The following is a 25198-nucleotide window of genomic DNA, read 5'->3' as shown; positions in this document are numbered from 1 at the left end:
CTGCAAGACAAAGAGAAAGAAAGCAATCAGTCAGAACCTGAGATCAAGCTTCTGATCTAGAACTGATTGTCTAGAACCCTTCCTTGATTGCTTACCTTGCATTTCTCTTTGAGTATTCATCTTCAACTGTTGATATGATGTTGGCTATTTACATTGAAGTTGCCAAGCATGATGAGTCGCTAAGAAGTGATGTTCTAAAGGACCATTCAAATGCAAGGTTTGCATTCCACTCCTGCATCAGGGGACAAATACTGCAAGAAAAATGTCACACCTGCATAGGGAAAAAACCACTTTTGCAAGGGGAACGGATAAGGCAAGTGAAAATGATACATTGAAGCTCGTGGAAAATCAACAAGCGCAATAAACACGTGCCAATTCATCCTGGACAAAGCCGAATATCACTTGTCACGTGAAGCTCCTCGTGGTCCAATTTCATTCAAGATCAAGGCTCGATGACCCTTGAAATAATCACAAGTCCGATTCAAAATCAAGTGTCCACCACCCTTGAATCAAACTAAGCTCCATATAAAATGAGTAAATTCAGATCTTTGGAAGAAGTCTAGCAGAAGGCCCTACAGTCCAGTTCAAGACCAAGCTTGTGGAAAGTTAACAACAAGTAAAGCATCTATTTCGGCAACTCTCCCCGCTAAGAGACTAAAGCAGAAGGATCAATGATTAGCCTAAAGAATTTGAAATCAGGATGAGATACTCATTAGGGGGAGCATCCAGAACGGATCAAGATTTTAACAAGTTAATTGAAGACTTATGGTCATCCAAGGGGGAGTGTTGTAATCTGATAAGCCATTCAATGTGTGGATGGCCAACCCACTACAACTTTACATGTTTGTCTACTAATCCACTTGCTGCTTCATCCTTCCATATAAAATCACACACAAAAACACAAAGCCTTACAGCTGAAAAGAGAGAGAAGAAAGAAGGAAAAAGAGAGGAAGAAGAGAGAAGCCACAAGGCTCATGGCAGAGAGAAGAAAAAGATAGGAGATAATAGAGAGAGTTATCTTTGTAATCTTATTACTTCAAATTATAAATGAAAGCATCATTGTTGCTCCGAAGACGTACTCCAGTCACACTGACTGTAGAGGAACCTTGTAAATTTTGTGTCTTGTTTATTTATTTCACTGCACACACCGTCGATTTTACAACATCTAAATATTATTCGAGGAATAATAGAAGGCCATCGCCAGCTATTTAGGACTCGGTTATGTTTTCCAAAACAATTTTTTAACAACTGTTTTGTAAAAAAAAAAAACAAACAAACGACAAATAGGATTTTGTATTTTTATGATTTGAAAATACTTCTGATTGTTTATTTTGAGAATGATTTTGGAAATAAGAACTTTGAAAACGTGTTTGATATCAATATGTAAAACGTAATATATATATATATATATATATATATATATAAAACTTTATGTTTGGTAGTAATGGTGATTAAAGCCATGGTGAGGGTAATGAAGTGGAGAATGTGGTGATGGTGGTGGGAGGTGCTGGTGGGGCCATAGCGGCGAGACGATGGACGTGTTGATGGTCATGGTAGTGGGGGGTGATAGTGGCGGATAATATGGTGGTAGTGGCAGCGTAGGTGCATGTGGTGGTGGTTAGGATGAGATGGTAATGGTAGGGTAGGTTGCGGCAATGGTGGGATGGGGTGGTGGAGGTGGTGGTGGTGGCGACGGTGGTCATGATTGTAAGATGGTAGAGAACGTTGTGGCAGTTGTTTTGGTTATGGCGACGGTAGTAATGGCATAAATGATTTTTAATTTTTTATTATAAAGTGTATTTTGTTTTCTATTATTTTAAAAATTATTCTTAAAAAATAGAGGAAACATCACTTTATATTCTATGGAATTTAGGTATTGTTTTATGAGTTTAATTTCACAGGACATTATCTACTACCTACAAAGTTGTATTGCAATCTAGTGTTTTGATAGCACTACTACAAATTATTATCTAGTCTAGAACAACCTTCAATCATACGATTTACCAAGAAACAACCACCTTTAGCATGCAAATGATGATACGATGTCGCAACATTGAGTCTTTATTGTTGGCATGCTTACTCATTTAGAATAGATGAAGTTACGAACTGAATTAAAAAGTTCTCCTAATTAATATAATATCCAAGTAGTACATCACATATCATAGTGTTGGAGTCTTGTGTTTTCTTATATTCATCATCATCATAACGTTTTGATTTGGAAAAAATTGTTCTCCAAAAAATTGAGTCCGCATAGAGAAAGGGCCTAGCTCGAGAGGTGAACCAGTTCCAAGACAACATAGTAACCCAACCCAATTAGCTCAATTGGCAAAATTGGACTAAAGTCACTATGCATCTAATAGGCTGATATGTTGGCTATTTTTCTGAGTATTTGACCCAATGCTCTAGAACATCTTTTCCTTTTTAGTGCATGTACAATGCTTCATATGTTGATTACATGTATCGTAGATAGATGGAATTAGGATTCATTCTTACCTAAATCTCACATGTGGTTCATAAATGTGGTACAAATAGGTTTTTGTTTGTCTGAAAAAATTTTACGCTTCACTCTCTTATTATGTATAAAATCTTAAACTAAACTTTGAAATGTGCAATCACTTGTACATCATACGTATCAAGTAAATTTACGCGAGTTTGATAAGAACCCAGTAATTTCATACTCACCGTTTTGTTGCTTTAGTGTGATTGTTAAAGTAGAATTCTCATTTCTAGATTCTCCTTATTAGTTAATGTTTCTTGTATATCAAGTAAACTCAACCCTATGTATTGTAACCATTGTGCATTGACTCTATATGTAGTTAGAAATCAATGTAACATGTTTACTGACTAAATAAAACATTATGTCACATGCTCTTCCTCAACGTTTGCTTCATGATGTTCTTTGTGTTGACTTTGAGATTAATCAATGGCTTAAACTCTGGTGTTAAACTTAATTATATTTTACGTTCTCATGCGATGCGTGCGGGTGATTAGATAAGGCAAAATTAATTAAGATCCAAACGGAAACACAGGTTGGAATTTGTTTGCAAAAACCCGTGTCAGAAATCCGATCGATACAGTTGACTAATAAGGGGAGTAGGGACGCAAGCAAACGTGGGAAATCTTGGATCTCGGTCACTAAAATATAACATAATATTGAGAACCACATCATCGTTTTACATTTGTAATCCCAAAAACGAGTTCCAATTTTCAATGTTGTCTATTATTATTGTTGACCAACATGGATTTTATTTATTTGGAATTTTGTTGTACAAATACACTGATAATATTTCAGGAAAATATATCGGTGTTTCATCAATAATCATATTGATGTTGAATCCTTGACTTAATCACTTATGCTAATTTTAAGTTATGAAGTTTTTATCACAAAAAGTTTTTGTACAATAAAAAATAAAACTATTTACTATAAATTATAATTTGTTTTAAAAGATGATTGATGCGAGACGTTTAACATTATTTGACATAAAAATGTTTTCTTTTGTCAAATGAAGATCCAAATTCCACGCAGAAAGAATGTGTGATGTCTCAGCATCTTTTGCTGTCTTTTAATAATTTTGGTTTGTCATGTGGATTTGTCCATCTTGTGAGATTTGTAAAATGTCAACCTAATTTTAATTTTATAGTTGAAAAATAAAAAAATAAAAAAATTTCGTATGAACAATTCAAAGCAAGCATTGGGTTGGAATTACTTGGCTCATGAATCTTTGTCTGTTTGATTTTATTTATTTATTTATTTAGTTTTAAAAAAGAAAAGATCAAATTTTTATGAAATGTTATAGAAGTGGAGAACAGAAATCCTCATTTGACTGATTTTTTATGATCTCAAGCTTCATATGAAAAATAGTTCAAATCCCAAAACTTATATTTGTGGCAGAATAGTAGATTAAAATGGTTGGGATTCTGAAACTTGTCATGTTTACAATTATTAAAACTCCCAAGAGTGTTTTTGGGTTCATGATTTTCAATGCTCAAAACATGGATCAATGGCTCAACTAATCTAAACAAGAAATCCTTCAAGATCTCTTGTATATGAAAAATAGTTAAAAACTAAAATCGACACCTGTTATTGGTTATCTTCTCTCTTCATGTTAAGTTGCAAATTAAAATTTGAAAGATATGACTAATTTACGATTACAGTATCACAGTGTCACGTGTTATAATATAAGTGAACAACGTAATTGATATTTTATGAACTTTGTGACAACACCAAATATGATAATTTGCCTGAAGTAGTCACACCGCATGACAGTGTGAATAAAAAATATAACTCATCAACTAGGTGTGAAGGAAAGGAGTAAAAGGGGGAATGCAAATCTTGTTTTCTTGGCCAAGAGGCAACATAAGACACACTTGCGTGCTTCACTTTGATGCCGAGTTATTGGCATAAAATGCTGTTTTTTTGTAGAAAATTTTGTAGAGAATGATTAGGCGAGATAGCTCTTTGTCAACAATCATGTGCGAGGCACCAACCCTTCCCCAAAGAAGAAACGACGTGCTGTTCACATTACGTAATTATAGATCCATATTACACAACAATACACCCAAAAAAGATATTTGCCCACTTTTATAAACTTAAAATTGCAGCCTTTGAAAATTTTTAAATGGATCATTTATGAAGTGCTTGTAAATGTATATTTTGTGAAGTAAAACTTCATAAAATATCCATTTGTAAGGATAAAAGCATGAATTTTTATGGTCTCTTCAAGATCCATTGGTGCATTGGTGCAAAGACAAGCATGAGGCTATCACGGTTACGCCATATAAAGTCTTTTTGCCGTCTTCAAAAAGTCACTGCCAAAACAAACAATACAAACAAGATTGTAAGTGGTGATCATATAGATAATGAAAAACCTAGAAGAAAAAAATGCTCATTCAAGTAAATGATTTGAAAGGCAATAAAGCATGCGTAAAAATACCCGAATGGCTCGTCTCCGGTGTGTTTAACAACACCTGATGCATCTCGGTAGAGCACATTTCTTAACATCTTTGAACTTTCTTTGCCAAACATACCAGCTAGCTTTCCATACAATTCTTGGTATGATCTAAGGACAGAGAGATCAAGAGTCCCCACATCCCCTGAGTCAATACACACTTTGCAATAACCAGTCTCCAAACTAAGATCGCTGTCATCTGTCTTCCAAGGAGACCCTCCATCAGAACAATTTTCCACTGAACCATGGCGATGTGACGTAGAACCAGAGCCATCAGAACAATTTGTTGTTTTCTTTGGATGTCCATCTGAATCATCACCGGATGAGCTCTTAGATATATGTTGCCCTGTAACAATTAGCTGACCGAATAATACTATGTGAGGTGTCTTTATCTCATCATTATCCTTCAAACTTTGAGTGGGACAACAAGAGATATCATCATTGCTTTCAGCTTTGCGCATAAAGCTGCCCCCAATGGTTTCAAGAGGGGCAAAATGACCAAGTTGTTGAAACCCAATTGGAAACAGACCCGATTGCAATTTGTTGAAGAAGAGCTCCGATGAAGATAGTCCAAACTGAGCTTGCCTGGCTCCCTGTATGCCTGCAGATTGGTTGTCCGATACATTACATAAGGGGTTGCTCGAATTTAGGAAGTTGCTACAAACTGATGGCACGGAAAGTTGGCCAACAAGGGAATAGTCTGGGTTATGTTGAAGCCGCAACTTCTTTCTTGGAGGCGAGAAGGGAGATGGATGGACGGATGGTATGCTCGGTACCAATTCAACCAACCATGGGCTAACACGTTTCACATTTTGGAGCAAATCTGGCTCATCCCATGAAACCTAAAAAAAAATATTTTGTTTAATGTCTAACAAATGATAATTTCATATTTATATTCAACATACTATTATCAGTATCAGCCATGAATGTATGAATTCAATTTACTCACAAAAATACACAATTTGACTTGCTAAAAAAGGTATCTATTGAATCACAGATGCACATTTATGTTATAGGATGACAATTTAGGAATAATTTGGGAAGTAGTAGTGAAGATCAATTACACAGTTTTGGTTTTGGAAGATTAAACTCAATATGATAAAAACTATGTAGTATGTATGTAACCTACCTGTAGAAGACGCCATGGAGACTCGGGCCAACAGATGGGATCTGCAACCTGAACAGAAGATACGGTTCCCATGAACCAGCTTATCCGAGAAGAATCCTCAGTTTCAAAGGGCATTTTGAACCTCATTCCTGAGCACCACCGTATTTGCATTGCATCTCTCACAGCTGAAGCCTTAACACAAAACTCCGGTGTGCTTTCACGGGGATAGTACACAACCTCAAAGGGCTGGCCATTGGCAGCAAGAGTTGCAGCTTCTATAACATATTCAGCCCTCATTTTTCCCTTGGCGTCATCACTCGAACCTTTTTCAAACACTTTATTACCATTCTCCCTTGAAAAGCCAGAATAACCCCCATATTCAGAGCCAGAATTTCCAGCAGTAGTATTCCATCCAGATGGGTATTCAGGTCCACCGCCAATTCCCCTCTTAGCCCTTCTAATCCCAACACAGAGATCACCATTTTCCGCTCTGAAAAACACAATGGAATCCCCAGCAACAAGCTTCTTCTGATTCACGAAATTACTCCACCCCGTTGTCAAAAGGTGACGCCGAGGAGTACCTCTATAGATATGCCTAAACTTCCAAATCTCGCCATGCACATCCTTTGCAAGAATGGTCTGAACAGGAGGCTCAGCCGAGTAATCCAAGCGTGGGAAGATGGTCTCCGCACAGTAACGAGGCACAGAGAAGCCTCCCCCATTGTTAGCATCAGATTGGGTCAATGTCTTGGCAAATGATGTGGGTTTCTCCGGATTCTCAACTGTTCCATTGTTTCCCACAAACCCATCATCCTCAAGATCAAAACCACTCTCTCTCACCGGAATCAGCCTCATTTTCGCAAAAACCTCATCCGTTTCGGGATCTGCCATGTATCTGATAGCAGATATCTTGGAGAGAATGAGTGGTGGAATTCTAGAATTCCCAAAATCCACTTTCCCATGGGTGTACTCAGCATGGCCCTGAGGAAAGTAGAAGACTTTAGAGTTAATGGGCGGCATTTGAACCATGCCACCGGCGCAGGCATGCCAGAACTGAGAATCCAGCCATTTCTCTGAGTTGCTCCTCAATGGTTCTCTTACAGAATCCATAACTGTAATCATTGTGTCAAACAATCTATGACCCTCTTTATGTCTGACTGCTTTCCTCAGTAAAATGCAGCTGTTAACAAAACAAATTTACAGAAAAATAATCAAGTCAGATATGGTAGTGGCAAGGGAAAACCCCATTTTTTCTACAGAAAAAAGCTCACAAAAATTCTGATTTTAAAATCAAAAAACAAAACTGACAACTACAGAAGAAATGTTTCAATCTTGAGTTAATCATCAATGAAAAATCCAGGACATTTACGAGTATAATTTCTGGGATTTAGGAAAACACACCAAAAGATGAAAAATTTCAGAAACAACAGCAGCAACTTTAGATTAAAGAGAGACAACAAAGTGCATATAATTTACCTGCTTTTCAGAACAAGCTAAGATAAAGATACGAGAGACGAAAACTCCACCACGATTTGGAATTCCCCTGAAATATCAAGAGGGTTGTTGGTGTGGCCCCTTTGACTTTGTAAGTGTGAACTGTGAAGGGTCGGCCTCTCTCTCCTCTCTCTCTCTCTCTAGAAAACTGAACTGGGTTTTCTGGGTGAAAAAAGAAGGCAGTTGTTGCTGTTGGAAGGTGCTGAGGTTGAAGCTTCGTTGCCGACCAGAGCAGGCAGTTGGGAGCGATGTGTGTAAAGAGAGACTTAGACAAGGGACACACACGCATACCAAAAGGGGAAAGCCACCCTTTTTAAATTCATGTTTATTATTATTATTTTCCTTTTTACTTTATTTTCTGTTTATTTCAGTAGGGCAAGAGATTTGCGTGATTTTTTTCCGTGGTTTCGGATCGCAAAGGTCTTAACAACACACCAATATATTACGCTTTTATTTTATATATATTAATCTCTCCACACACGCTCATGCACATGTGTGAGATTTTAATGATACATGTGCTAAGAAAAGCCAATCTTGCTTGGAAGGCACAAGGCTCGTGGCCATGCATTAAACAAAGTAAGCCAATTAAGTGGCATTAAACATTCCAATTATTTTAAGTTCATGCATTACTGAAGGCTTCCCCACAGCAATCAAGGCCATTTATTTTATGTCAAGGTCACAAAAACACTTTGGAAGGCTTGAAAACGCAAGTCAAAGTTGAGGGAAACTGAACAAATATGTTTCCTTATTAATTAGTTTGTTTGTAGATTTCTGGTTTTCTTCTATAAATCCACCGGATTAATTCCAACTTATGCGCCTAATGATTTTGTGTGCTTTCTAAAACATAAATTTCATCGTTTTTCTATAGGTTTATGCATGGTTTATGTTGACATTTCAATTTTATTTTCTCACTAAATCTCCTTAATTAATGCACGAGAGAAAATGTACCTTCTATTGATACATTAATTCGTAAAATTTGCGATTTAAGTAGTACAACATCCGTAAAAATCATGCTCCGTTTTGAATTCTCTCAAGAATTTTTTGTGATATAACATTGACAATGTTTTTTTTTTTTCATCGAAGTGGTATCCAAACTCGTGCCCAAAAATTTAGGAAATGTTGGACTATTGGATTAAAAGTAAAATAAGGGTTACTTCTTCCAACTCTTTTCCCATCTTTTATGCTAGATGGATTGCTAAACACCAACATTGTGTTGTATAACCTAAGTGCGCTTAGAAGTTGAGTTTGCACATATATCGCAAAATATTTTTAAAAAAATTGCGAGTTTCGTGCACAACTCTGAAATCAAGGCAGTGGGTTTAACCAAATTACATGGACTATAATAAAGTTTATCTTGTCCGATGCCCTAACTCTTTGGGATTAACCATGGTTAAGTACAGTTCGGTGTGTACTATAAACCATATGATCAATAGTTCTTAGTTAACTCCCCTAACATTTTCACTGGTTGTTATTTGTGTTCCTGAATTTTTGCTTCTGGACATGGTCTTGTCGTGCTATTTGATTCTAAGGATAAGAACAACATAAAAAAACATTAAAAATGCATTCATGTAAAAGAAAGAAAAATGGAATTTTTATCGGATATGCATGTTACTGTTGAAATAGAATGTCTTAACTTTAAAATTTTTAGGGTTTGCTCAAGTGGTGAGGATGGCGGAGAAAAGTTGAGCTAGATAAATTTTTAGGGTTTTCACTGGCAAATATACTATTGCCTTATACTTCTCTTTTCCTTCCCGCGGGACTGGTAGTTGTAGTGCGACTCTTCTTGTATTTCTCTTTACTTCGATATATTAATCTCTCACAACAACAACAACAACAAAAAACTATTGACTTGTTTGCTATAAACTCTATATATCATATATAATTACAAAGAAAACAGAGAGAATTGATTAGAATTAGCATTTGGATCGTAGCCAAGTCATGATACAAAATGCTAAATTTTGATATTGATGGGAGATTATGGTAAAGAATTAATGGGATTAATTTGGGATTAGAGAATGTAGTCGATAATGTACCAAAAGCGATATTAAGGCACTAGGACAAATTAATATGACAATGGGATGAGATTTAAAGAAAAGACAAATCATTCGGCTAATCACTTCCGTCGATCTTATTCGGCTAATCACCATATGAAGGATTTATATAGGACAATTTAATATATAGTTATGAGTTTTAACATTTAATATTGAGTTTTGGCCCAACTGTAAATGAAACCAGAAACTGCACAAATATAATCAAGCACAATGTAGGATATTAATCAAAACCATGAACAGTGCACATGATAAGTTTAGCAGCATTCGATCTTCACTTAGTTATAGAGGAAGTCCTATAAGATCGACTTAGACGGATATGAGAACGATATATATAATGAGTTTGATATTAAGTTGTGTCTCATGATTATAAGTCATCATTTATGGATTAATCTTACTGAAAAAATGGGAACAACATCATCCGAATCTCAAGGTACCATCAAACTGCCTCCAACTTGATAAACACCTAGCAGACATTCTTGAGAACCAAAACTGTTAAAAGTAGACGTAGAAAGTGACCTTCACCAGACATATGTTCAACAAATGGACACGAACAGTTCAGACCTAAATAGTTGTAAGAGATGCAAACACTGACAAGTTCACCAATTGTGTCAAAATTCATCAAATCCTAATCTATTTCTCAACAAACTTTACGACTTGACCCCCACTAGTCATTGGCATAACATGATGTTCACATTAACGTAATTATACATCCATATAACACCACAATACACCCAAAAAAACAATTGCTCTCTTTTATAAAATTCAAAGTTCAGCCTTGAAAAATTGAAAATGGATCATTTGTGAGGTGCATTTTAAGTGTTTATTTTATGAAGTAATACTTCATAAAATATACTATTTATAAGGATAAAACCATGAATTTTTATGTATAGTAGAATGTAAGGATGAAATGTCACACTACCTAATGAAACAATCACACACTTAGTTTACACCCTTTCCAAGTGTTATTTCAACCTTGCTTCTTTTCTCATCTAAAGAACATGAAATGGAAATTTGCATAGATAAAATTATCAAAAGACTTTTAGATAATATCACATAATGCATGCATTTTTTTCACCACACTTGCTAGTTTATTTAGGTTGAGATATTGGAGAAAACTAGAAAATTACATTTTTAATGAAAATTTCATCCAATGACAATTTAGCCCACATATATATCAAAATAGTTAATAAAAATTGCGATTATGGCAAAAAAAACAATGGGATTAAATTTGGATTTGAGAATGGACTTGTTAAAACACTAGGACAAATTAATATGACAATGGGATGGGATTTAAAGATAAGCCAAATCGTTCCGCTATCACCTCGGTCGGTCTTATTGAAGGATTCATGTGATTAAGTCCATGATACAACTGTAAATATATCATGAGTTTTAGTCCATTCTACACCATATGAAGGATTTATAGTACTAATTAATAATTATGGATTTATAACTTTTAATATTGAGTAATTGGTCCAACTGTAAATGTAACCAGAAATTGCAAAAATAGAAATATCAAGCACATTGTAGGACTTAATCAAAACCATGAATGACGCACATGATAAGTTTAGCAACTTTTGGTCTTTACTTAGTCATAGAGAAGGTCTTATAAGATTGATTTAGACGGATATGAAAATGATATATCTATAGCAAGTTTGATATTGAGTTGTGCCTCATGATAACTTGTCGTGCATGGATTAGCGTTACTGAAAAAATGGGAACCGTGCACAGCAGAATAAGGGTTACAGACTAATCATCCGAATCTCAAATACCATCAAATTGCCTCCAACTTGATAAACACCTATCAGACATTCTTGAGAGCCAAAGCTGTTAAAAGTAGACGTAGAAAGTGACCTTAACCAGACATGTGTTCTACAAATGGACACGAAAAGTTCAGACCTAAATAGTTGGAGGATATGCAAACACTGACAACTACACTAATTGTGTCAAAATTCATCAAACCCTAAACCTATTTCTCAACAAACTTTACGACTTGACCCCCCACAATTCATTATTCTAATTAGTTGGCCTCTCATATATGTGGTCGGCCACGCTAGGTCTTCTATATACGCCAGAACACGAGTTCCTAACTAACCCTAAGCCCCATTCATTCAAGGGTCTCTAACTAACTGGAGGTTGTCTAGTCACTTAGGGCTAATTGTCCTTCTCACTTGGGGGTCTTTGAGAAGGACTTTCCAACATGCAGTTAACCTTATAATTTATATGGCATCGATGGGGTGATGAGTGCTCAAAAAGTCAAATGCACTACTTCTTGGTTCTTGCTAGGAAATTAATTCACGTGTAAGGAAAACTAACTTGTTTTCATTTAGTAATAATGGAAGGAAAACTTTTGATGTAATTCACATAAACTAAGAGGTGTTGTGTGTGAGATGCGTTTGTTGTTTTTGGTAACCACCTTATATCCTCCTGGTTTGAGGAACCACCCGATATCCTCCTTGACATTTTATTGTCCGAGGATGGTGCCTGACTCTTTTTGTGTTTTTCTTTCCAACTAAGTCTCGCTTGTGGTCTAGCATTAATTGAAATTGAATTAGATAACTCTTCAGATTTAATTTATGTTGAAGAAAGAATATGTCAATTTCCAAAAGTTTTGTTTGACTATAAGGTAAAAGATGGATTAGTTATGAAGAAAATTTATCATTTTTACTGGGGTGGAACTGACAGTGTAAGTGTTAAAATTTCATTTCATTTGATCTTTTACTTCTAACTTAGACAAAGTTTGAGTATTGACATTCAGTTTTTACTTTACATGCATTGAATTTAATGAGTTTTATTAATCGAAGCCCTTGACGGTACAAAAATTACGTTAATAACGGGATCTATCAAAGAAAAAAGGTGGATTTAATCACTAAGTTGTGATAATAGTGTTATTTTTTTGTTTTACCCTTTGAATGAATTGGCATCAAGTAGAAGAGGCGATCAGCAACAACTGACAACCAGAGTCACAACTCATGCAAGCAGTAGCTGCCGCCGCCGCTGCCGGAGCCGGCTATAACGTGTAATTCTTCAACCACATTCATCGCCACGTGGCCAGCATCCAACAGTATATGGTTACAGGGGAATGGGCCCTACACTGCTGCTGTAAATCTCGTCAGTGAGATGATGGGGATGGGATAATGGGAATGATGGGGACATGACGCGTCTGGGGGAAGTGGGGCCCCTGACCGAATCTCTGTCGTTTCTTGTGTTGGCCCTACAACAGTGAAAATGTCAAAAACACCAGATGAAAAAGCTGAAAGCTGTTTCGCAGGCTGACTCTTTTCACTTTTAAATACTTAATAAACAGGGTTTGAGTATTTTTAAGAATATCAGCTTTTTTCTTTCTTTCTGATATCATGAAATAAAATCATTAATTTATGTGACGCAAAAAAACTATTTGTCAATTGTCATTACTAATATAATGTTTCATATAACGAGGTAAATATTAAGCATTATTTTTTCGGCTTAATTTTGCCCATTTGACACGTGTAGTCATAATCGGATCATGTCGGGTTTGTTATTTCCGCCAAACTATGTCTTGTTAGAGTAGGTTAGGTTATTGCACTCTTTCTTTATTCTTTATTTTGGTGATCAATTTTAAATAATAAATGCTAATTCCTATACGAGTGCGAAGTGTGAACTAGGCAAGTTGATATAGGGCTGGTTTGGTATTGCTGTGCTTTGAAAAAAAGCTGATTCTGCTGTTCTGTGAGAATAAGCGGCTGTGAAATAAAGCAGCAGAGTGTTTGGTAAACTTTTTTGTAAAAGTGCTTTTGAAAAAAAAAAAAACAGTATTATAGTGTTTGGTAAACTTTTATGTAAAACAGATATGAAAAAAAACCGATTTTTCAAAGCTAGGTTTTGCAGCTTATTGTTTTTGGCTTTTTTTCACCCAAAACTGTGAAAAAAAGCTGAAGCTGAATGTTTACCAAACACAAAAACAGCTCCCAGCTTTTTTCAGAATCACCTCAGTACCAAACCAGGTCATAGTAGTGTCATTATTTGTAAGTAAGCTCGTAGCGTGGGTGAGGAGCCGCAATAATTGGGGTTAACAATAACATTAAGGGGCTGCAAAGCAAAGCAAATGCAGTAAATATTTAGTCGAAATTAAGCGGCGGAGTGGTTGGAAATTTGCATGAACATCGGAGGCTTCAACTTGAGCAACATTGATGGGGGCTGGTGCTGCTACACATGGCGGGCACATAGGCAGCGGCAGCTCCTGCTCACATGCCGCTCCGCTAGCTACGGCCGCTGCCCTCGATTCTTCCTTCGTTTGGGAGCTTTAACTTTCAATTGGTCAACTCGTTAGCTAGCACTGCTCTTATTTAATTAACTAATTAATTATCCACTAAGTTTTGTTTGTTTAATGAATAAGACTGACAAACATCAATGCTATTGAGTCATTGACTCGATAATTAAATGGTTTGATTCATGATCCCGAGTCTAATAACATTGTTAATTACAATGTTTTCTTCAATTAATTAATGTTGTATGTGTATTTTGATGAAGCAATTGCTTTGAGAATCAAAAGAAACTTGTCACACGTGAGCTTGGTCTCTCGATCATTTTATCAAAAATGTGAGTGCCGGCCATAATTTGAGGCTTGAGAGTTTTGAGTCCTACAAACTAAAGGGTGCATAATATATATATATATATATATATATGTGTGTGTGTGTGTGTAGGGCAAATCCGTGACACTATTTTTTTTACAAAGCATTTGTAGGGCCTATTCCGTAATGTATTTTAATGATCCAAAATGTTTATCTTTTATAATATTATTCATAGATCATTCTTGCAAAAAATTGACAACTCCAAAACCATGAAGACATTCATTTGTAGTGAAGAAAATAGACAAATACAATTCTACAAAGAAACCATAAACCTTTAGTCCAAAGGTCATATGATTTCAAATTTGGGTGATTTTTGGTAAGCATGACCTTTAAGTGAAGACTTAAAAGACAAACGGGTGTAAAAAATTAAAGAGAAAAAAATAATGTCACAGATCCGTCCTACACACACACATACGTATATGTATACAGAAAAATGGAATGACTTGGTTTATTAGAGCTTAAAATGTGTGGGTGATCAAGTAGTTGGTTCACATGCCAAAACAGCTCATATCAAATCACACAAAAGTTGGAAAAAGTTTTAGATATGGTTGTTGCATGTTTATCATACTCAAAAAATATTGAGATATAACATAGGGAGACTTTGGATGATGTCTCTAGTTATGAATATTCTTTGACTGAAACCTTGTTGGTTTTTAATTTTTTATCGAAGTCCTTGAAATTAATGTGATAATTTATTTCTATGTATGTTACTAATTTTTTAAATTAAAAATTAAAATTTATAGTTCCCCCGGATCCATTGCGGGAAAGGGATAATCTAGAACTTAAAGTTGTAAATTATATACTTTATGGAAATGGTAAACCAATTTGGGGAATTTCGGGCACGAGTATTTAATTAGTTCGGACTTGTTTACTATTGAACTGAGACCAAGATAAAAAAAAATTCTTCTATCAAGGAGGCCCACTCTTCCTTTATTGAAGTAAGTGCAACTAGTCTGATTCAAGATTTTTTTTAAGTATCAACTTAGTGAAATCTCATACTTCGTATATCCGAAAAAAGGAATGATCCGTTAGGTTCGGGATTAACCTCTCATAATAGGTCAAATCGTACCAATATCAACCATATTAATGAGATTTTAAATACAAAATCATAATTTGTGGGATTAAAAATATTAAAATATAAATATACTATTTTGTGTGTGTATATATTAAATATGGGTACATTCTTCAAAACCACAAAAAAAAAAAAAAAGAAAAAAAAAAGGGTATTAGGCTTGATAAAATTAGTAAATTTCTTCGATTAAACTTAACATGGATATATTCTAAAATCAAAGAAAAAAGAATGTACCCATATAAGTTTTTAAAAATGGATTAGAAAAAAAAAATGAATAGATTTTATATTAAAAAAATTGGTACATTTTACATATAACAAATTGGTGTATTTAAGATTGAGTAAATTTTAAGATTAAAAATTTGAAAGAAAAAAAAAATACATGAATACAACATGTAAGATTAAAAAATTGAAAACATTTTTTAAAAAAGCTAATGGGTACAAACTTATTCTAATTTTTTTATTTATTTTGGAAATGTTTTGAATTGAAAATTAGTTAGGAGTTTAATAAAGGTGTGAGTATTAAAATTCTAAATCAATTACTAATTTTTATTTTAAAAAATTATGTAACTGACATGTAAATTTATTATTACATTAATGTAGGGACTTGGATCAAAATCTGAAAACTAATAAGGTTTCAGTCAATGAACATTAGTAACTAGGGACCGGATACTAATTTTTCCTATAACATATGCAGATCATTTCTAATTCCACCTCTTTCTGAGTGTGTTGTGCGTGTAGTCACCAACAAATCAGAGTTTACGAAACAAAATAATGAGATAATTGTTATTGTTGTACTCATTATGTGAGAAATCACGTAATAAATGTTATAGAAACAACTGCCCTATTAAGTCACCTGATGGGTATATAGGAACAACTGCCATATCGCTTATGCAAATTTTTGTTGACAAGTACATTGAAGGTTTACACAATACCATCAATCTCACTTTTTATGCTGCATGGCCCTTCATAATGCAGTTGCTCTTGCTCCGCACATTTTATGCGAGTTTTTGTTAATAAGAGTGGGTAACGTAACATCTGGATATCAAAACATCGCGACGACATTGTTCGTCCATTTCTATGTGTTATGAGCTTATAAGACACTTGGTAGGTTTGGGCATATTAGGAAGTGGACTTTTGGTCTTAGCAATAGAATTGGACTTCGAAACATGTCCATCTTCCAATCAAACTAATAGAAAATGAAAAGGAAAGTTTTCCACAATGGTTTATGCGAGCTTGAATGTCAACTTAAGAATCAAGTTGCTTGAGCTTTGATCCTTATAGCACTGTTTTCATAGTGCAGTAAATTTAATTAACTTGGCAAAGTATTTAATAAAAATCAAACTCATGAGATCCGTCATTGATTAAATTCACTTATGTATATTGTACTTAAATTTTCTGACTGAATTTGTGAGTTTGAATTCAACGTATGAAATCTCTAAATTACTTGGTTTACGATCAGGTAATAATCAGAGTAGAGATTATGGCCTTGTTTGGTTTGTAGGATTGAACTAAACTTAATCTCTCTCTAATTTCAAGGTATGTTGGGGAGAGAAATGAAAAAATTGTCTAATTATGGGGTAAGGGTTCGTGAAGAAAATAGTGCAGTTTTGCTCACCCCTATTAATTACCGTTAGATTAGTTTAAGTTTCGAAAGTTGTGTATTAAACCAATTAAACCAAACTAATCTAGACAATTAATGTAGAGGTTTGAGCATCACCGTCACTTTAAGGTGTGAGCAAATTTGCACTTTGAAGAAAACTTACGTATTTCAATCCTCTCTAAAATAGGAGGATAAGAAATGATGAGTTTTTCTGAATGCTAATCCTCTTCTAATACCTGCCATATGAAAAATCATTCACTCTTATTTCTAATATGCCTTGAAGTTAAAAAGTTGTCCATTTCAATTCAATCCTACGTAACGAACCTTATGACTATTTTTAATAATGACACTTTTTTTTTTTGGGTGCGCAATCAACTTTTTTCGGTTGCATTTGAAATGCATTGGGCCTAATCCTATCCACCTCAATAGTTGCCAGTTTGGACTTTCTAAAGACTATTTTTGGTCCAATTTTTGGGTCACCATTTCCACAAAGTCAATTTTCAGGCCAACCCATAGTCCAAAATTTGCAATTAGTTTGAAGTAAACTACCCCACATTATTTGAGTTTTAAACCAAACTCATTAGGTTGCCCAGACTATTCATTTTACAGGGAAAATAGACACCATACAAATCTCGTTTTTCACCCAATATTTTTTAGGAATATTTTTACTCACCATTTTATTTATGATCATTAGATGAGTTTAAATTTTGATATTTGTGGCTTATAACTCATCTAACGATTATAAATAGGCTGGTGAGCAAAAATACACCCATTTTTTTTAAAAAGGTTTTAATTAAATTTGTAATGTAATTGAAATGTCCAATCAAACTTTAAAACATGCATTTCATATGATTAGTCCAGTCAGCAGGTTAATAACAAAAATGACAGTAATTAACAGCAGGATATTATGAAATGATTGATGGTAATCCTATTTATTTGGTTTATTATGCGCATAATAAATACTATCATTGTTTGGTAATATAAAGTTGATATTTTTCTTTCATTTGGTTCGCGTTTGGTCAGATTGAGACGCGTTGCCTAAGTCTTTTGACACACAACCTTATAAGAATTTCTAACCCCTCCCAAATGAGAAGAGATCCTCTCCGAATCTCTTTCACCAAGATCACCAGATTAAGTGATTTAGGTCTTTGAAACTTTATCCAACGGCTCACCTATTTTGACTCCTAAAAGGTATAATAGTTTTTTGCCGTTGGATGAAATTTCAAAGGCCTGGATCACTTGATCCGGTGGTCTTGGTGGAAGAGATCCAGAGAGGATCTATTCTCCTCCCAAACTAGCCAAACCCAATGTGTGTAATTCAGAAAACAAGTCTGCAGGGACTTTCCTGTTACGTGACAGGTTAAAAGACAAGTTCGAACATATGTTAAGGAATCTTAATTATTATCAAAAACTTATAATATGCGGTAAATTCTAATTGGATAGTGTCTGTCATTCATCTGGCCACATGACAAGAAAACTTCTACGAAAGTTTTAATATTTCGCAGGAAAACTAATAAAATGACTTAAAAAACCTAAATCTTAACAAAACAAAAAAATCATTCAACTAACTTTATTTAATGTTTAAGATAAAATTCAATATCAAATCAGCCTAATAAGCTTAGTCCGACCTTTACAACTTACCGAGTTTTCGATCTTACCCCCTAAAATTTTCTGCTGCCACTTAAATTTTTAAAAATTGTGCACATAACTAAATAAAAATCCTTATTGTTCTGATCATTAGGGGTTAATTAACCTTTAAGCAACGTTGTTGCAGAAAGATTCATATTAATTAATTAGCACATTGTTAGCATCACTTAGTCAAATTGGCAAAACATAAACCTTAAAATAACATTACGCAAGTGCCCAACTGAGAAAATCAGAGTCAAATCCAGCAAAAAGTAAAAATATATATGGATTGCAAATCTTCCAACCTCCTAACAAAAACCCTAACAAACCAGACCAAGAATTTAAAATTAGTCCCAATTTGAATCATCCCAAAAGGAGAAATTTGGGTTTTAGGGGGAAAGAGGAATTGAAATCTCTCTAAAAATTTGAAGACTTTTGCAGTTGATATAGAACAATGCTTGGCTACTTAAGAATAAGTAGGAACTTCTATTCAAAACTCAATGTGTTCGAATCACATAGCTTTGTTCTTATTATGAGAACCGTTCATATTATGGATCACTTTGTACAAACCATCTCTGCAAAAATTAAATTAAAACTATGGTCGTTTAGTCAATCTATTGTAGCAAAATACATAGACGGTTTGTAATGCTTTTACCAATTTTGTTCATCTGTTTTTATACAATTCGATGAGTAAACGACCTTAGTTTAATTGACTTTTTGCAGAGGCAACCTTTGTAGAGTGATTTATACTATGAACAGTTTCGATCATGAACATGAAGTTCTTTGATTCGACAACAAACAAATTTGAATAGGAACACCAACTCATTTTTTGAATAGCTAAATATTGTTCGATGATACATATATGCTATTTTTGTGCTTGATTAGTTTGAAAGATGAATGAAATAATGTGTAGCACTAGCAACTATAACAAATTCATCTAGGACCACTTTGTAACGCTCACCTCATGAACATGACATCTCAGAACAAGTGGAATTAATGGGGAAAATCATGTGCTAGGGGTTTAATGGATTGAAGGTACATTTCCATTATACCAACTAGAGTACGTGTTTGAAACGGGATGTATACTTTCTTTTCTTTGTCGTACATGTGGAGAGTGACACAGAAAATAACATTTACACCTTGTAGCAGGTGAGATTTGCGTTCTTGTATCGGGGTTCAAGAGAAGGATGTGTGAGTCTCTTATACTTTTTATAATACAGAGAGTGTCAAGGGAGGAGAGAGAGAAATAGGAGGAGTATACACCGGTTGCAGGTGAGTTTTCTTTCGTATTTGCATTATCACATCGTTATCCAAGAGAACCATGTGCTTTTCTCTTATAGTTTTGAAAATGTAGGAAGTCAAGTAGATGGGTGCATAGATTATGACACATTGTTCTCCTCAATTGTTGATGAATAATGATCGATGACCCTCTTGCAAACTTCAAATGTGGAACGACGACCTCATAGCAACAGAAAATGATTACTCAAATGTGCAAAAAATTTTGATGGAAACAACCACCACCAATTGCCATCATTAATCATTAAGCTTTCCTTCTTCTTCAAGCCAAACTTTTGTGGAAATTTGAGTGCTTCAACCAGAAGGGAAGAAAATTAGGTACACCCGAAGAACGGAAAAACCAAAAACAAGAGCGAATGAAACCGATACGAAGCATAACAAATCTCAAATTCGAGTACTCATTTCAGAATTTTGTCTACTACAAATGAACTGCAAAAAGAATTCCCTTGCGAAAGGAAGAAAAAGGCGAAAAAAGAAGAATGCAAAAGGAGACAACAGACTCTAAAAAACCTTAAGGACCTACTTGCCATCATCATCGTCACTAACATCTAAAAGTCTACCATTAAACTTGCATCTCTCTAACCCTTCAACTTCTTTTTTTGTTCGGTCTCTCCTTCTACTTAGCTAAATATATGGAATATATGGTCATCTAATTTGGCTCCTATTTTACCACCCCCCATTTTGCATCCCTGTACAAAAAACCAATGAACAAAGAAATGAAACGACGCTACGGCAAATAACATAAACTGACGACAGAGAGAACGAAGCGCTGCGGACTGTGGAGTGTTCCGGCTAGGGAACGTTATCCTCTACTGCATCCTCCTCCCCCTCACATGTAATCCAGCGAAATGCTGTGGTTAGCATTGGGGATGAGCTCTGGAGTTTCGGTCATTGCTGTTGTGGTCTCTCCAAAAGGGACCAGCTCGCCGCCTTTGTTTCTCATCTCGAGAACCTTCTTGTGGGAATTGGAGTGCAAGGCCGGGACAAAGGTAGGGCTGGCAGCAGGCCGGTACTCAGGGAAGAGCCGGCCTGACTTGTAGCGGACGCCACAGGCATTGCAAAGAGTTTTTGGCCCCATTGGACCTGCCCTCCACTGGGGTGTCTTAGTAATCTCACAATGCAAGCACTTTCTCACTGCTCCCTGAGTGGTGCCGGAACTTTGATTTCCCTCTGCCGGAGCCTGGGGAAGCGTCAACTTGATCTTCTTTTTCTTCTTCTGCTCCCCGGAAGCTTGCTTCGGTATCTTGATCACAGGACGGGACTCTGCGAAATTCTCAGAATCCGAATGGACCTTCAGAGGGAGCAAAGGCTGATGCTGAAGGGCCTCGGCTTCAGTAACAGAGGAGGCAGGGGAAATGAGTTGAATTGCGGGACGAGGGTTGAATGTAGCTGGGCGCGGACGCTTGCTGCGAGCGCGTCCGCGCTTGCCAGGAACCACCTGGCCATGGCTTTGCGGCACATTCTTCTCGACGGAGCAGGAGCTGCTGCTGTCGAGGACGGAAATGGGGCTGGAGGTCTGAAACTGCTGGTGGGATGATTCGTTGTTGACGAAGGGGTTGTCCGGTTTGTTGATCGTTAGGCTTCCTCCTGAGAAGGAATCCTCACAGAAGTTTGACAGCCATTCCAATTGAACAATGTCTTCAATCTGTCAAACAAATACATCAAAGAAATTCAGACAAAATTAAAGCTTCCAAATTTCAATTAATTAAATAATTTAATTCCATCATTTTGATGAAGAAAAATCCAGCAGAAAATCACGCTTTTGGAAATTTGGAGGTACTCATTACAGACATGTCCCATGTTCCAAAATTTTCACCATGCAATTATGATGGTTTTTACCGTTCATAACCCCACCACCGACAACCGAAACGGTGTCGTTACAGTGCGTAATTGACCGAAATACCCCCAGAAAGGAGGGATTTGTGAGTTCAATTATTTCAACGGTCCATTTTTGCTTTTTTAACCCACCAAATTATTCAAGGAACACAACGCTATCTTCTAAAGAATACCCACCCACCACATGATCAGCACATGCGGGGCAACCCAAGGACTATGTCCACTTTTACTCCGAAAGATTTTTAAATATGTCCGGAACGATCATATGAAAAAAAGTGTTTTTCAAATGCCACTCTACTTGTATAATAACAGATGAAGTACTGAAAAATATCCCCTTTCCTCGGGACCTGCCAGCCTGGCACGTCAATTTCTAATTTTACTCAAGTAAAATAAATAAATAAAACCATGAATTAAAAAAATAAAAATAAAGCATGTCCTAAGTTCAACGTATGACGTCATCCCCCATTCAATTCACGGAAATCCCGTGAAACCGACACGCCGCGTGAGCTACGAGAGAGACAAAAACAGAAGGAGCGTGGGGAGTGTGACTCACCGGAACGTCGAGCTCGGCGGAGAGGTCTGAGGCTGAGTTGCCGGAGAAGACGGCTTCATTGGGTGGCTGGAGGGAGCCGGACTGGCTGGGCCAGGGGGAGGAGGAGTTGAAAGCGGCGTCGCAGTCGGGGCCGGGGGCAGACTCCACGTCGTCGGTTGGGAAATTGAGGAGGTCGTCGATGGTGTCGAACAGGCTCCCGCAGTCTATATCGTCGATAAAGCTCGGTCCCATCATTTTCTCCGTCACAAATTGTCCTGAGGAAACACGAAAGGCCAGAAAATATAATCAGCGACGTTAAATTCTAAAATGTAAATGTTCATGGCAATGGGGCGGCATAAAGCGTGTGGCGCATTTTAGCAGGGATAAGCAATTAAACGTAAAGGTTGAAGATTCTTCTGGTTCGACTTTACTTGTATTTCACACTGATGAATTCAAAAAAAAATAAACAAATTCAAAAAAAATTAAATGGAGCCGAAATAAGGTGAATTTGGAGCTTTTCAGTAAACTCCAACTCGGAATTTTCACTTTTTTTCTTCTCCCTTTTTGAAAAAAAAAAATAATAGAAGAAGAAGAGGAGATTATGAGAGCATGAATTTCAAGCGAACCTCCAGAATTTCGAGGAAACAGAGAATTCAAAATTTGAAATTTGAAAATTTGAAAAACCAGTTCACATTTGAGCTTTCAAAAGAGTTGAATTTCTAAAGCGAACACGAAGGAAAACGAAAGAAGTTCAATTTTCCGAATTGAAATTGGGCGAAAAGAGGAGAAATTCCTAAAACTGGAGGGAATTGTGCGTTTTCTTCCCCTCATTTTCGGAGCAACCAAACAGAAAATAGCCATTGCCGACAGTTCTGAAACTCGAGAGAAAAGTACAGAGAGAGAGTGGAGAAATGCAGATCCAAACCTGTGAGTTGTTTCGGTTTCGAACTCTAATTTCACTCTCCCGCCTAAACAAAACCGGAAGAAGCAGAAGAAGAAAGAAACCCCAAAATCCTCCTCCTACAGCTTCTGGTGCTACTAAAACTACCAAAGCCCTAATTCTTCTCAATTATAAGGAGGAGTGAGAGAGCGAGGAGAGAGAGAGAGAGTGAATTTAAGAGAGAGAGAGGGGGGGATGGGGAAGGCTAAAAAGGAAGGAGGAAGAGAGTGAAGATGTGGGCAACATGGTAGGTAAGCCTCCTTCTTCATTGCTAGCTGTCTCTTACCATCGTCACCTTCAAGCCTCCCTCTCCCTCCGCCCGGGCCCCACACGCCCCCCACCGCTCTCTCCCTCTCACACCTTTTTTTTTTTCTGCCAAAAGTTTTTAAATTTCGACACGGATTTTCACCGCGAAAATTGAAAATTACACAGAGGAAAATAATTATTCGAAATAAAAAAATGGAGGTGGGGTTTTGGGTTTTGTGAATCCGCTTACTTTTTCGCTTTCAGTTTCTCTCTCTCTATCTCTCTCTGCTGGAACTTCTGCTTTTCTTCCTCCTCCTGTCCTTTGCGTGTGAAGAGATTGAGACAGCAGATTACAGTCTTATAGAACCCTCTCTCCGCCTTTAACCGCCGTTACTTCTTACTTTTTACCTTTCTTCGGTCCCCGGAAAATCTTAATTACAGTTTATACGTGACGGTGGCGTTATTTTAAACCAATTATTATAGTTATGTAAAGAATTTAAACACATAACAGCGTTTGATTGGTTTGAAATGTTATCACAGTGTCATTCTTCTAGATGTAAGTAAGTTTGTTTGGCCCTCCGTTTTGCGTCAACCTAGGGCTGCGTTGTCGTTTTCTTACAAGACCTTTACCGCGTTACGCCGTTAGATTTCCTCCCCGTTACGCGGTTACGCTTGGAAAATTACGACCCGCCTCCACATGGAAACGTATTAAATTTTAAACGAGTGGGCATTTTTGGCATTATATCCATCACAACACATGCTTTCTTTATTTTCTTTTTCTATTTCTTTTTTCGTGTTTTTTTTTTCAATGCCATAAATGTTTTGTTTTTTCCCGCACAAATTCATTAGGAACCTTAGTTGGAAGGTTACTTAATTAATTTCTTATATGTAAATTTTTTGCTGGCTTTATTTCTTTATTTTATTATTTTTGCCTAGGTCAAATTGCTATTAGGTCAAGTTTGGTAAATTAATCAAATTAATTAAGAGGATATGATTTGGTTTTCAATATTTGTTAGGTGTATAATTACGTACGTCTTGATTTAGTAACAGGTTGCAAAACAAATATGCACGTTCATACAGTGAGAGTAATTGTTAAATTAGAGATTTGTGAGTTTATAAGAGCATGTTACATGATCTGGAAAGTAAAAAGATTATTACATAAGTCGGCGCAATGCGAGTGATACACACATATAACACACGCGGTAACTTAATTTCGAGAGTCAATAAGACAGTTAAATTAAGAAAACTCATAGAATGATTAGTTCAAAGTTCAGATACCGTATCGTGATTATTCAAACATTAATTACAAAAACTTATTTGGTATAAACTTATACAGCATACAAATGCGTTTTAAAATGTGTTTATTTTCTAAGAGCATCTCCAATCATTTTGCGGAATAAATGATATTGTACACTCTTGTAACTAGGAAACCAACTCCTTGATCTGTGAGAAGCAACGAACTCAAGACCTGAAAAATCCGTTGTACTTCCATTGCTGGCAGCCATAACCTCTAAAGAGTTAGATTCCACGTGTAATTGATTGCATCCAGCCCTCCTCGCTAGCTGCAAACCTGCTCGAATTACAAGGTTTTCATGTATTTGTGTTTAATGTTTAGGGTTTACGATTTAGTGTTTAGGGCTGTATTATTATTTAATAATTACTCGATACATGATGAAAACTGAATGTCACTAAACTAAATAATTATCGGCCTATACGATATTTCGATGACTCTACTCGTATTGGTTAAACTCATAAATAATAACTTTATAATTTCATGTTAACTAAGCCAATATGATCTAATTTATTAATGTAATAGCCATGTTTTTACTCTTAATTAGCAC

At 36.0% G+C, this 25198-nt stretch overlaps 2 protein-coding genes across 2 annotated transcripts; both read right to left on the bottom strand.

The window, feature by feature from the left end:
* Window positions 1-4490: 4490 nt before the first annotated feature.
* Window positions 4491-8195, bottom strand: LOC137735049 (auxin response factor 18). Its single transcript, XM_068474410.2, has 4 exons — window positions 7534-8195; window positions 6079-7237; window positions 4935-5791; window positions 4491-4809 (listed from the first exon to the last, which is right to left on the bottom strand). Exons 2-4 carry the CDS (start codon window positions 7177-7179, stop codon window positions 4770-4772), a joined length of 1998 nt encoding a protein of 665 aa, XP_068330511.2. The 5' UTR covers window positions 7180-7237; window positions 7534-8195; the 3' UTR covers window positions 4491-4769.
* Window positions 8196-20173: 11978 nt separating this feature from the next.
* On the bottom strand, window positions 20174-23687 carry LOC137735096 (GATA transcription factor 8). Its single transcript, XM_068474472.2, has 3 exons — window positions 23097-23687; window positions 22193-22446; window positions 20174-21448 (listed from the first exon to the last, which is right to left on the bottom strand). The coding sequence occupies exons 2-3, from the start codon at window positions 22424-22426 to the stop codon at window positions 20633-20635; spliced, it is 1050 nt and encodes a 349-aa protein (XP_068330573.2). The 5' UTR covers window positions 22427-22446; window positions 23097-23687; the 3' UTR covers window positions 20174-20632.
* Between the last annotated feature and the right edge of the window lie 1511 nt (window positions 23688-25198).

The sequence above is a fragment of the Pyrus communis genome, chromosome 7 (genome assembly GCF_041283825.1).
Source record: "Pyrus communis isolate YQ-2024b chromosome 7, ASM4128382v1, whole genome shotgun sequence".
Lineage (NCBI taxonomy): Eukaryota > Viridiplantae > Streptophyta > Magnoliopsida > Rosales > Rosaceae > Pyrus > Pyrus communis.
The sequence above is the reverse complement of the archived record's forward strand: the minus strand, read 5'-3'. Positions and strand labels throughout refer to the sequence as shown.

Coding starts and splice junctions, on each gene's coding strand:
- LOC137735096 (XM_068474472.2), bottom strand. CDS start 22,426: ATGATGGGACCGAGCTTTATCGACGATATAGACTGCGGGAGCCTGTTC. Junction 21,449..22,192: donor CCGCCGAGCTCGACGTTCCG/GTGAGTCACACT, acceptor TTTGTTTGACAG/ATTGAAGACATTGTTCAATT.
- LOC137735049 (XM_068474410.2), bottom strand. CDS start 7,179: ATGATTACAGTTATGGATTCTGTAAGAGAACCATTGAGGAGCAACTCA. Junction 5,792..6,078: donor CTCCATGGCGTCTTCTACAG/GTAGGTTACATA, acceptor ATTTTTTTTTAG/GTTTCATGGGATGAGCCAGA. Junction 4,810..4,934: donor ACCGGAGACGAGCCATTCGG/GTATTTTTACGC, acceptor TTGTTTTGGCAG/TGACTTTTTGAAGACGGCAA.